The sequence below is a fragment of the Acipenser ruthenus genome, chromosome 27, assembly GCF_902713425.1.
Source record: "Acipenser ruthenus chromosome 27, fAciRut3.2 maternal haplotype, whole genome shotgun sequence".
NCBI lineage: Eukaryota > Metazoa > Chordata > Actinopteri > Acipenseriformes > Acipenseridae > Acipenser > Acipenser ruthenus.
The window spans coordinates 23,966,389-23,979,425 of record NC_081215.1 but is presented as its reverse complement, the minus strand read 5'-3'; the positions used below and the strand labels follow the sequence as shown (position 1 = coordinate 23,979,425).

The 13,037-nt window shown below is 37.3% G+C and overlaps 1 protein-coding gene across 4 annotated transcripts in view; it reads right to left on the bottom strand.

The window, feature by feature from the left end:
• Positions 1-2,739: 2,739 nt before the first annotated feature.
• The window catches only part of LOC117432277 (SH3 and multiple ankyrin repeat domains protein 2-like), a 150,013-nt gene continuing 139,715 nt past the window's right edge, over positions 2,740-13,037 (bottom strand). For all 4 annotated transcript variants that reach the window (XM_059002118.1, XM_059002119.1, XM_034053954.3 and 1 more), the window contains one exon: positions 2,740-7,687. In XM_059002118.1, the coding sequence (XP_058858101.1) occupies positions 7,132-7,687 (556 nt within the window). In that variant the 3' untranslated portion in view covers positions 2,740-7,131. The remainder of the gene's footprint in view (positions 7,688-13,037) is intronic.

The following is a 13,037-nucleotide window of genomic DNA, read 5'->3' as shown; positions in this document are numbered from 1 at the left end:
TTACTAAAGGTTCTTATGCCATAACACGCGTGTTATCCAAGGATAAGGCTCGTGTTAGATGATCCCGTATTTATCAACCACGATAAAGCGTGACTTCAATCATAAGAAGTGCGGTAGCACGCACTCCTTAAAAATAGGCTAACACGATGGGTGCATTAGCATTTGCTAATGTAAAATGCAAAATGCATGGTGATGTATTCAAATAAGTGGCATGAGAGCACTAATGAGGCTAATGATATTCACCTGGTCTAAATGCCAACTCCATACTTTGTTGTATTAACAGTTTAATTGATGTAGCCTGCAGACTGATATAATCAATGATGAATTCAAAAAATGACGGTGTCTAGGTAGGATTGTTTATAACTTTTTATTTATTTATTTTTGCGATCATGCCTTTCAAACGCCGCTATAGAGTATTGCATACATACATTTAGTAAAAGTCAAAAACAGACAACTGCGTATCTCAATGTCTGCTCATTCCTTTATAGTCAGTGGCCCCTACCTATGTCATCATTTTGTTAAGACGTTTCGTAGCATGTCTTAATATGCTAATGATTTCCATAGCACAGTCTTAATAAGTGGCAGTCACATTAGTAAATACCAACTTATTTATAGTTTTAAGACTTGTGTTAACACGCGTCTTATGGTTACTTTTAAGAACCTTTAGTAAAAGAGGTCCTATGAGTCTTGGATTGCATATCTTACATCAACATCTTTATATTATTATTTTTATGCTCAAGACCTTGTACTATTGTGTAAAACTGTCTAACAAAAAGGTTTTGAAAATGAAAGGACTTTTGTGTCATTTGTGACTTAAACTCCATTTTACCAGGAGATGGAGCTCTAAACCATGACTTGTGTGCTGTGACGTAATACAATTCCCTTTGGGTGTCAATGTGTAGTGTTGCAGCGGTAGTGCTCTCGGTCTCATTTCCTTATAGAACAGTAAATTAAGTTTAATGGGACTCTTCCCTGTCGAGTCAGCATTTGCCGTTCTACTGCAAAGGAATTTTGATCCACAAGGCTTTTATTTTAAGTAAACAGTCTTACCTGCAATACACTGCAATCAATATCCTTATTGAAACGAACATCAAAAAGCATTCCAGCTGGGCTATAGAAAACAAGATCAAGTTAAAAAAAAATAACTGCTGTAAACACTTCTCGCTACCGTTGTCTCCTGCGCACAAGTGAATGACATTAACCTCAACAAATCTAGTGAATCTGTGCAACCCTGAAAAGGAACACATAAGTGCCATTCTTATCTGTTTGCTAAGAGTAAAGGTTGCATTTCACAGCAGAAGAACTGATTCTGGTTGCCCCCTGTCGTTTACTAAAATGAGTACTCTGTAAAATGAGTACTCTGTGCGCTTGATTCTCCATGCATGTACCTCTTTCAGTCTATTTAAATAAACCGGCTTATCTACCATGAAAGGAGCTAGCTGTGTTCTAACATGAAGAGGGTTTATGGTGTTCCGGGAGGAAGAGGATGGCTGGAAGGTGCTATAATTAGAACGCCCTGCATGTGTGTCTAAGTAATACACTGGGGAGCTGGCATACGTTTTACATTAGTGACAAAGAGGATGCTGCAATTGCAGAACCAACAGTTATAGTCAAGTGGATTATTTATTGGGGCTTGCTGGCACCAGATAAATAAAACCTGAACTTCACTGGTTAAACTAGCAATATGTTTTAATGGCCAAATTACTTCCATTCTGGTCCTGTTTTCTACACTTTTTCATTGTGGCATGTGTCCCCTCTATGCATCATAATAGGACTGGAGCACTGAACTTTGGTACTTACCACATGTGTAGTTTCAGATGATAAATGCTGAGCATGACCTCCAGAACCCCACAGTTTACTGTCTTATTTGCTTGATATGCTTCAGGCTGGTCCTGCAGCAAGCACCATGTTAACTGGGCCTGTGATTTTGCATTATGCCTTGTAAGGGCTTCCATGCACAGATTTTGTGCTTGGCTATTTCTGTAACATGGCCCTTTTCCCCCTGTCTGTTTACCACCCTGCTGAGGGAGGGAGTGAGTGAGATAAGTAAACGGTAGTGAACATTCACCCACATTTTAAGTGTGAACATGAACATGGCTGTGAGACACTGCAGCTTTAAATACATCTTTAGGGCTTTATCTTTTTTAAATAGGCTCTGATTTAAAAAAAAAATCTGGTCTTGTAAGTGATCACACACAAGAAGTCAAAAGCTAAAATGACTATAGACTTTCCTCATTTTGCTGTATTGCAACCCAAGATAACTAATCAAGCTTATTTCTCCCAGGCGTTCTACTTGAATAGATCACAGCATGGCTCCAAAGATATATGTCAAGCTGTGTTTTTATAGTGATATTCTGAAAGGACCATATCAATATCTGACACTGAAAGTGCTTGGATGATTAATTATACAGAGACTGTAGTACTTTGTATAGTGTAATGGGGAACAGTATTTTCTTAATTATGTTCTTGTATGAATGTACTGTAAATTGAATATGCCTTTTAAAGATGCTTGTGGTAGCTATTGGTAAAAAAAAAAAATGTTAAAATGTTTTATAAACAATGAAGGAAATACAAATTCATTGCTTTTAAATGCAAGCTCATATTATTGGTATACATTTACACCAAGAGTGCTGTACATTGAATATTATAATTACTCTTGTATCTCCCTTGAACAAAAGTAAATATTTCCTTAGTTAATCAAAGTGGTCTCCAAAAAGGTGGCAAAGAAATACAACCGTAGAGCATTATTATATTTATTTCTTACAGTAATTTTGGTTGCCATACAGTAGTATTGAGGATTTGGGGGAAAGTGCAGTTACAGGAACTTCTCTTTCTTTATTAAATTTTTTTTTATATATATATATAAATTAAACCTAAAGAGGATTTTTTTGTAGCACAAAATTACAGCAACATATATAACATGAACACAGGTCTTTACACAAAATAGAGCGAGAAACATGTTAATATCTATGAAGAATCAGTAAAAGAAAGAAGAACCCAAATTTAAATTGTCCTCTAAGAGGATAGCAATGAGATTTGTGACACACAGACATAATCATTGCCAGATCAACTGGGCGATAGTTAATTTATTTAGAACTCAACACATCCACTATTTTGCTCTAAAATTAGTTCCGCAAATAAATGAGCTTAGTGATATGTAATTCCAAAAAAATCAATTTGTCAACAGTCACAGCTAGTCATTTTCTTTAAATATATATGTTAGCGTAAAATGTGCCCAGACCCTTTGCTATAAATGGGGCCTGGAAGGTTTTACATAATTTACATCCTGTGAGATTTTGGTAATTTATACACACATTATACACATACTAAGCAATTTTAATTTTCAAATTGTAATTACAATATGTAAAAGATGCAGGTGAATTACCATCACCAGTTACTTCAATGTGTCATATGCCAAAACTTGTGTCGTGTACAATAAAAAAGAGTTTAAATTAGGGATTGTAGCATTTGGAGAGAGAATGAATAAACTTAAAAATAATGACCAGGCTGATCCTTTCAATATAAATATTGCTTTTAAATTTTGTACCTCATAAATTGAATTATATATATAATTAAATACATCTTTAGGGCTTTATCTTTTATATATATATTATATATATATATATATATATATATATATATATATATATATATTGGCAAACCATACTCCAAAGTGGATGCAGAAGCCTTAGTTCCACATACCTTTATAAAATTCCATATAATATACTATAAATCATTAAAAATACTGTGCTTTGTTGAAGCTCTGTTGTTTTTAAAATAAGATCTATTTAAAAATTATTTAGTTAGCAGCTTGTCTTGTAAATCCTCTTATAGGAGGGCTGTATTCCCTTTCCAGGATTAATATTTATAAATCTTATGATTGGTGTTGTTTACATCTGTCAACTTTTACATCCAGTATGTCATTATGGAGAAAACGTTGTTTTTTTGGGGGGTTTTTTCTTTTTTTTTAAAAAAATGTAGTCGTTGCCAATTATTTTCTCCCCAATTTGGAATGCCCAATTATTTTTAGGCTCAGCTCACCGCTACCACCCCTGCGCTGACTCGGGAGGGGCGAAGATGAACACACGCTGTCCTCCGAAGCGTGTGCTGTCAGCCGCCCGCTTCTTTACACTCTGCAGACTCACCGTGCAGCCGCCTCAGAGCTACAGCGTCGGAGGACAACGCAGCTCTGGGCAGCTTACAGGCAAGCCCGCAGGCGCCCGGCCAGACTACAGGGGTCGCTGGTGCGCGGTGAGCCGAGGACACCCTGGCCGACCTAAACCTCCCTCCCCCGGGCGACGCTCGGCCGATTGAGCGCCGCCCCCTGGGAGCTCCCGTCCACGGTCGGCTGTGGAATAGCCTGGACTCGAACCGGCGACGTCCAGACTATAGAGAGCATCCTGCACTCTAGCGAGTGCTTTTACTGGATGCGCCACTCGGGAGCCCCCAGAAAATGTCCTTTTTAGCAATATATTAAAAGTACACATGGGTAATTCAGCTTTACTCACATAAACCCGACTAACCCAGGTGCTCCCAAACTATTACCTGAGGCCCACTATTAGCATTTCTTAGAAAAAAATACAAATTAAACATTTTTAAACCTTGTAACACTGTAAATAAAGTTAATCTAAATTGTTCTTTTTTTCATTTGAATCTGATTTTTTTCTTCATTTAGTATTTTATTGTTGCCTTTTGTTATTATATGTATTAAAAAAAAATACATAGAATATTGTTGCTCCCACGGCCCACTCTGGACTGCGACACACAGTTTGGGAACCCCTGGACTAACCCACTCTTACAGCAGGAATACTTTTCACACAGAAGGGACTAGTTTGAAAGTTGCTGTTGTCTCAGACCTGGAAAAGGAACACAGCCTGTTGTTAAAACCCTGCACGCTTTCAAAGAACAGCTCAGATAACAACTAGCTTCATGCCTTTTTATTGTGCTGAACTTCTGGAGGAGCCTTTATATATAAAAGCAGTATATTTAATAAAAGCCTTTTTTTTTTCTTTTATGGATTCAAAACCACGACTGTTTCCTTCTCCAATGCACCACACAAATGAAGAGCACAAATGTAAAAACTATCATAGGAGTCACGTCTGTATGGCTTTGAGATATATTCCTCTGCATTGCATACCTGTTGCTTGCTTAACCAGCGAAGACGCCACATTATGAAGCACCGCTCAATATTCTCAATTTTGACACAGAAGGGACTGACCAGTTTACATTTGTGCCCAGCACATGCGATTCTTCGGAAATAACAAAGACATGGTCTTTCATGACAGTGGGACCCTTTAACAAAAATTTAAAAAATACATATTTTGTGTTAAATCTCTGATTAAGAACAACTCAGTGTGTGCTATATTTAAAACAAACTGTTCTTAGCTGAACACATTCAGTGTTTTTTACATTTTTGTGTAAACTGATTTTGCAATTATAATGAAGTTTTACAATGCAATGTGTTTGAGATCAGCGATTTAAGCCCGATCCAAGTAATTTGGGTCAGAGCTATCTTTAATGTGAAAAAGCCAAAAATATTAAGAAAGCGATTTAATCCACTTACATAATTCTTTGAGAAAGACGTCAGGAAAGCGTGATCGCCAAAGAGCATCTACCATAAGCCACTGAAATGTAATATTATATCACAAGCCAGGGATCTGAATATACAGCTGAGGATCACCATGCACCTCAGATGCCTCATATTTAAGAAAGTTCTGAAAGTGCTCAGGTCACCTAGCATATTCCAGCGTGGTTTTAATTATCAACAGAAACATATAACCCCTTTACACACAGCTATTCTCTCCTGTCTTAGACCTCCATTTTCAAGATGAGTCATCAGTTCAATAAACACAATGCTTTACAAGGTGGATGCTGTAAACCGCATCTGGTGAATATTTTTGTATCTATGTTTGGATTGCAGCATAAGATCTCAAGATCACTCCATACCCACACAGCAGCTGCACAATATAGTGTAGGTATATATACTCCAGGACTGACTGACAACTGACAGTGGATACTGTACCTGGCCTTTTTGTAACTAGCAATATTTTCTATAATGCTGCACTAAAGAATTAAATTCAACCTCTTTTTAAAGCAAAGTTAGTGTGTGGTCTCTCTTTATCTACAATCTCATAAAGTTCTTAACTTCACAAATCTCTTTAAAGAATAAAACTAAATGAGAAAGGGCCACTCACTGAATTGTCTAGCAATACGCCTGACTAAAAATAACAGGATGTACAGATTAGTCTTGGGGGAGTGGCTCAAAAATGTCTAGAAAACGTAATTTTGGTTACTAGAATACATGTTTTCTGGCACATCTTTGAAGAACAAATGTCATACTTAAAAATAAAAAGAAGTGAAAACAATGGCCCTTGGAGTTCACTACTCTTTATCATTCACCTGCACTCTTATGGAAGACAATAATGATTAATTTACATTTTACACTTTTCAGACACTCAAATGCCTTGAATAGATATACTGAATTGAAAAAAAAAATCTCCAAACAAAAAAAAAAAAACAGAACGAGAAAGAAAAGACAAAGCATAACTGCTACAATTGTGCCCCTATAATTGTGAAATAGATGCAAAAAATATTTCTTCCCCCCCAAAGTAGAACACCACAATGCTGGGAAAAATAAATGGGCTTAGCATATATTTTAGCTGGATCTTCTTTCCAGAGAAATAGGTGAGGAGCGAGACAATTTTCTGAACAGCTTGCATTGTTAATATAACCCTTTTGTTGAAGAAATATTCTTATTCTGAAGAAATTCTAACAAAGATAGAAAACGTAGTACAGCTCTGCTGGTTCGGGTGCATCCAAATGAAGTTGATTAAAAAGTCCTTATTATTCCAAAGCAAAAGTTTCTATTAAATCACTAAAAAGGAATTTCAGGGTTTTTTTTTCTTCCCTCTGCAGTGGTGGAAGGCTGCTCAATGTAACAACCACTCACTTTCATTAGAATTATTGTGCTTATTAATGAACTGTACAATTATTTCAAATTGTAGCTCTTAAGGATATGATAATTCATATACTCCAATATGAACCAATGTGAATATAATTACACACTTGAAATCAAATGAACGATGGATGAACTTTGAAGCATGGAGTCCTGCAGGTAAGAATCGCCCATTCCTATCTGTCTAAAAGCAGTTTCAATGCTCTTTCTATGTTCATTCGATGCCCGACTCTAGTCACTCCTAGATCTATTAAATCTTCTTTTTGTAAGTTTGGTAAGTGGGTCCCATCAATCTCGTTGTCCATAAAGGTGTCCTTATGCTCTGCCAGATTGAGGCTTTCCAGCCAGTCTGCTACATCGTGCTTAGTCCATAGATGGACTGGCTTGGTTGAAAAAGGCTTGTTGGAAACTGGCTGGATTGAAGTCGCAGGAGAAGGGGGCCTGCTGCGGCCTGCACCCAGGCTGAACCTCTCCACGGGAGTCTGTGGGGCAGAGGTGCCAAAGACGTCTGTCAGTGTGGGTGAGGAGGCCGAGGGCGGGAGGGAGGAAGCCCTCACTTCAGTGATCGACTCCGTTGGAGAGACCATGGGACTGGGCGCTCTTCTCGTTCCTGTCTTGCTATCTGGGTTCCTGTTCTGTGCTGTCACTGGCTGGTTTGATCCTGGACGGACTGTGAAAGTGGCCATAGTGTTCCGCTGTGTACCTGAGGCAGTAACTGTTCCATCTGCAACCCTGAGGGAAGAAACCAGAAAAGGGGAATTAGAATCAAAATACAGACTGGTGTAGAAAACACACACACACACACAAAGGAATAACGTAAGACTGTCATTGTGTGCAGTTTGAGCCATGCCAGGTTTTCCTGTAAGCCCTAATTGTAAAATACATCAACAGGTGTTTAGTGCGTCTAATTAAGCTGAAGTGTCTAATTTAGCTCATGCTTAAAGCTGGAACGGCTCAACCTGCTATGCAATGGGAGTCTGAAATGATATCCTGCACATCTATATTTACAGTGTATTTCTCATACAAAGCTTGCTCTTACTTAACCGTTTAAGCAGCCCTGATGCTGCAGCTCTACCGAGCTGCCGAGTGAGAAGCATTTTGGTAGCTCAGTATTTTAATCCCAATCACATTCACTCAGTATTCATTTTATATCGCTATTACTATATAACTATTTCAATTAAAAGTACAATGCTTCTGATTTATTGTCAGCTTATCAATCTTAATACTGGTATAGTATTGGATAAAGTCTTGCTCTTCATATTGAAAAACCTAAGAATTCTGTATTTTGCAATACTCAAATCATATAAGAATGTGCCATTCAGCAAATTATACATGTTAATTATGGAAATGTATTTCTTCTCTGCATCTAAATGAAAAAGAATGACAAATGTTTAGAGCAAGTGGTTTTGAAAATAAATGGGTGCCACCATATCATTTTTTTTCCTTGATTTGAGGGGCAAACACCACTAAATCCTAAACTTTTCTTCCTACATTTTTCATTAGATAAAATGTATTATTCATTAAATACCAATACAATCAGAATTTTGTAAAGGACAACACATTAAGATCTCAGTACAGTTTACTGTATAGATTTGTATTATTAACTAGTCAAATGTAATCTTTTAGATCACTACTGTAAAAAAAAAAAGCTATTTATTACATGCTTTCAGCATGCTATCATTGCATTTGTGGGGCTCATCCTTCGTGTATAATGAAAATAAAACATCATACATTACATTTATAACTTCCATTGGTAAACAGCGACTGCGCTTGGAGAGTAAACATTTATTTCCTTTGCTTTCTTGCCAAAACTCAACACCCAAAGGTTAAGTGGAGCACAAGACACGGACAGACGGAGACTTGCACTCAAAGTATCTCTGCCCCGGCCACATGACAGCACCCCCCCCCAGCCCCAGGCATCAGCTCAGGGTGCCAAGCATGGCCCTCTGGAATCAAGACTGGGCAATCTGTGATTATTCTCTAGCAATTAATGAATCCCTTTTTTAACATTCAATGCATCTGACCTTGGGTGCATTGCTTCTGATGTGTTATCATTGTCTGCTGAAAAAGAAGACAAACTTTAATTGGGCACTTTTCTAAGGAAAACCACTCACAGGTGATTCCTCAGGCTATAAAACAGCTATCTCCTTCAATGACACATTGGAAGGTTATAGAAGACTGGTACAGAAGCCAGCAGGCAGTTAAACAGCACTGGATGCAGTGCACTGATCTTAGGTAGGGGAGTAGCATAATGAATCAGGCTTTTTGAATACCCCTCATATAAACTGTTGTCTCAGCTGCGTGATAATAGGTATACAAGTATAAAGAAATAGTTTTTTTTTTCAGGGGGAGAAGTCGTACTACTGTAGCTTTTCGCCAATGGTGCTTGGAGGCTTGGGTATGAAACTTAGCCCCCGGTGGACAGAAGTCCATATCATAAAACCCCCACATAATTTATTATAATTGGCACTTACCATTTTAAAAAGAGCTGATGGATTAAAACAACCTTTCATTAGCACCTAAATCCATCACAGAAGAGTTACCTCAACATTTAAGATGGCACTAAAGCAGTTACATACTGCATGTGCCACAAAATAAGTTATGTATCCGCCTTTATTTTGTTTGTATTTTTGCTTACTTATTATTGAGTCATAAAACCTAAACCTTCAACTGACTCAAAATGTTCAATCGGGTTACTGTGTTACTTGTTTATTCAGCATTATGGTTTAAATACTTTCACTATTTTCTGTGATCATTGAAAACACTTATCTAATACTTATTTATATGGGATAATTTGGCTTGGTTATCACCCCCTTTGGCACTGCCAGAATGAAGTAGAGAGGCAAAGTTGGAAGAGAACTACTTGCAGAGACTGCAGTACTAGGAATCGTAGGGTTACATTTCACTAGCTTGTTCTTTATAGGTTGAATTCTAAATAACAGATGTTTGATAACGGTCACAATTGAGTTAGAACCTCATTAAGCCTGAACTGAACTATAAAGATAAGGTTAAGAAAAGAGGTCAGCAAACATTTCCGAAGCACTTTGTTTCAGATAAATTACAGCTGTAATTTCCAGCTAAAGATTGCGTTTCACTTGAACTCCCTTCCTCTCTGGATGCTTCTCAGAAAAAGCTTTCCGTGACCCAGCTGCTGCGAGATCAAAAGGATCTTAGCAGGGAAGGAAAGCTGTACAGTGCAGTCCTACAGATGCAGCTACTTTCAATCTTATCAAGCTTATTTACCAGTTAAATGCGTAGAGTAAAAAAATTTGCAAAAAAATGGAACACTGTACAAAACGGTTTAAAACTGTATCAATCCATTAGGCACCTGGACAATTGTCAGGTGGTTGGGCATGAAGTGGGCAGTGCTAGATTTTCATTCACTGCCCAGTGAGGGCATCTAAATCCTAGCCTCACGAGAGACCCAATGCTGTCAACCTTTTGCTTGCTGTTCCCTTTCGTTTTCAGGCCTCACTGAGCTTTTAGACTGCACAATCAGTGGCAGCTTGGGATGCTTTTCAGAGGTGTGCTCCTTCACTCTTGAACAGCTCTGAAAGCAAACTATAGCAGAACAGTGTGCTGAATGAATAAAACAGACCCGCATTGATGAAGACCTCAAGGAAGTTGGCAACACTTTTCACTCACAGGTAAAACAAAAATGACCTTCATTTCAATATAATAATGTGTGAACCCCATTATGATTTCTTATTGCATTCCAGTTCAATTAATGACACAGTCATCAATAATGCATTTGAAATCATAACCCTTACATTATAACTAATTCATATCAGTTTATTTTAAGGCATTCGATGGAGTTGAGTTTTTGGTTCAACTAGCAACACAAACAGAAGTTTAGATAAGCCTCTATAAGCTTCTGTTTGTTATACTCTTTCAGTGTTTTACCAATGCTAGCCATACGTCTGCATGTTGTAAAATGAAAAGACATACTGGAACAATGAAGCATTTACAATTCGTGGTGGCACAGCAGCTAGCAGAATGGTTAATGTCAATTAAAATAAAATCCACATCATTTTTAGTAATGTCAATGAAGTGTGTACATTAATGTCAATCCATTTAAACCTATTACACTCCCCCTGACCCCACACCACCCTACCCTACCCCACCCCACCCCACCCCACCCCACCCCACCCTGTCCGTCCAGCATTCTCTAAAGGGTTATATGTGTCTCATTCTCACCCCCTCATCCACTGATCCATTCCTGCTTTTTGGCAAATCCTTTTAACTTGACATTTCTTGGAACCTGAATAGAACTCACATACAATTGTAATTGTACTGTCATCTATTTTTGATGGGTATTCCTAACAAAAGACATTCCGAGCAAAGTAGGAAGTTCACTAATTCTTTTACTGTGCTGGGAAGTAACATTTTAACAATTTATGTAACTCTCCACACACACTTGAAAGCATAAGCTAGACTATTAATGTAAACCCCTTTTATTTGTGTGCCATTAAATTGAGCTACGTGATATCATGATGTCTGTTTAGTCTGTAATGGATGTTAATGGTGAATTGTGCTCCATACTGTCCTTCAGTGGGGTTTACAGTATTAGTTATGTGCAATCAATTCCTACTTTACTGCTATTGTTCAACTTCAATTGAAATTGTATTGGTATTTGGGGTTTGGCACCACAAAGTTGTTAAATATTGTAACTGCGCTGTTTGTTGGTGCTCATGAAAGGTGGTGGATTGGCAGAACAGTAGACTGAAGTCCTCTCTAATTATCCCCAGAGCAGGATAGCACAAGCAACTTCCCCACATTCCCTGCAACCATGCCCTGGGCCTGCCCTAGTGGATCCATCCTTTTAGGGGGCTGAGGGAGCAGTCCAGTCTGTATGCCCATCCAAACCTCTTTTTGCCCAAAAGGATAGTTTGGGAAAGTTTACTGTGATCCACTGGTTTATGTTGAAATCATTAAGATCATTTTGCTAAAGCCCCTATCATTAATATTATTATTATCATTATTATCATTTATTTATTTATTTATTTATTTATTTATTTATTTATTTATTTATTTATTTTATTTATTTATTTCGCTTTCTCCGAAAGGGAAAGTTGAATTAATTTTCTTCTGCATGTCATTAATATGAATAATCAGTTAAAATGCCTCTCACCACCACTTTTCACTAAACAACAACAGCAAAAAAATAAAAATAAAAACATCTGGGTACACCGAAGAACATTCTCAAAATAAAAGCACAAAGTTACCAACCTTGTGTGCTTTGAAATGTGAACTTACATCTCTTCAAACTGAACCTCTTCATATGCATCGGTCATGGAAGCAAACAAGAAGTGACAGGATGGAATGAGAAAAACAGAATCGTCATATAAAATGAGGAAAAGAAATAAAGAAATCAAATGATGAATATGCTTTAATTACCTTCAAAACGATTTTTTTAAAAAATGTTCTGCTTTTTAATAAAATAGCATTACCGTAATAAAGAAAATACAAACTGCAGTAAAGATATTATACTATTGTCCTGGTTAGAGACAAGTAATTCCATTATTGTTAAAGACAAAAGTAGTCTATAGAAATTTGTTTTATTTATCTCCACAATTTGGTTGTTTTGAAGGCAGAGCTGAAAGCTGACAATGACGTGAGAATTTAAACCATGAGGTTTTGGATGAACCATGTGCTTTGAAAATGTTCCACCTGTACTCCTTAGGTTTGAATTAATTTAATTTGTGCTGTATTTTCTCATATACAATATAAGAGCAATTACCATGAACATGACACATTTGATGGCATTTTACAATGTGCTTTATATAAAGTTTTGTACATTTAAACATCTTCTGGGTGTGATTTGTATGCTTCTTGACCCCAGTCGTCCATGAGCCCGCACAATTCCTGTCTCCTCTTTGAGTGCCTACAAAGGTTCCCAGTGCAGACTGGTGCAATTACATTGTTTAACTGGCGGGGGGATGGGAAAAGCAATAAAAAAAACACCTTTATCTATTTTAAATAGCACAAAAAAGCTACCACTACTTTCTGTTTAAAATCCCTCACTGAGTGACAAATCCACTCAAAACAGACCACCACAATATTATTTCTAATGCATTTCATT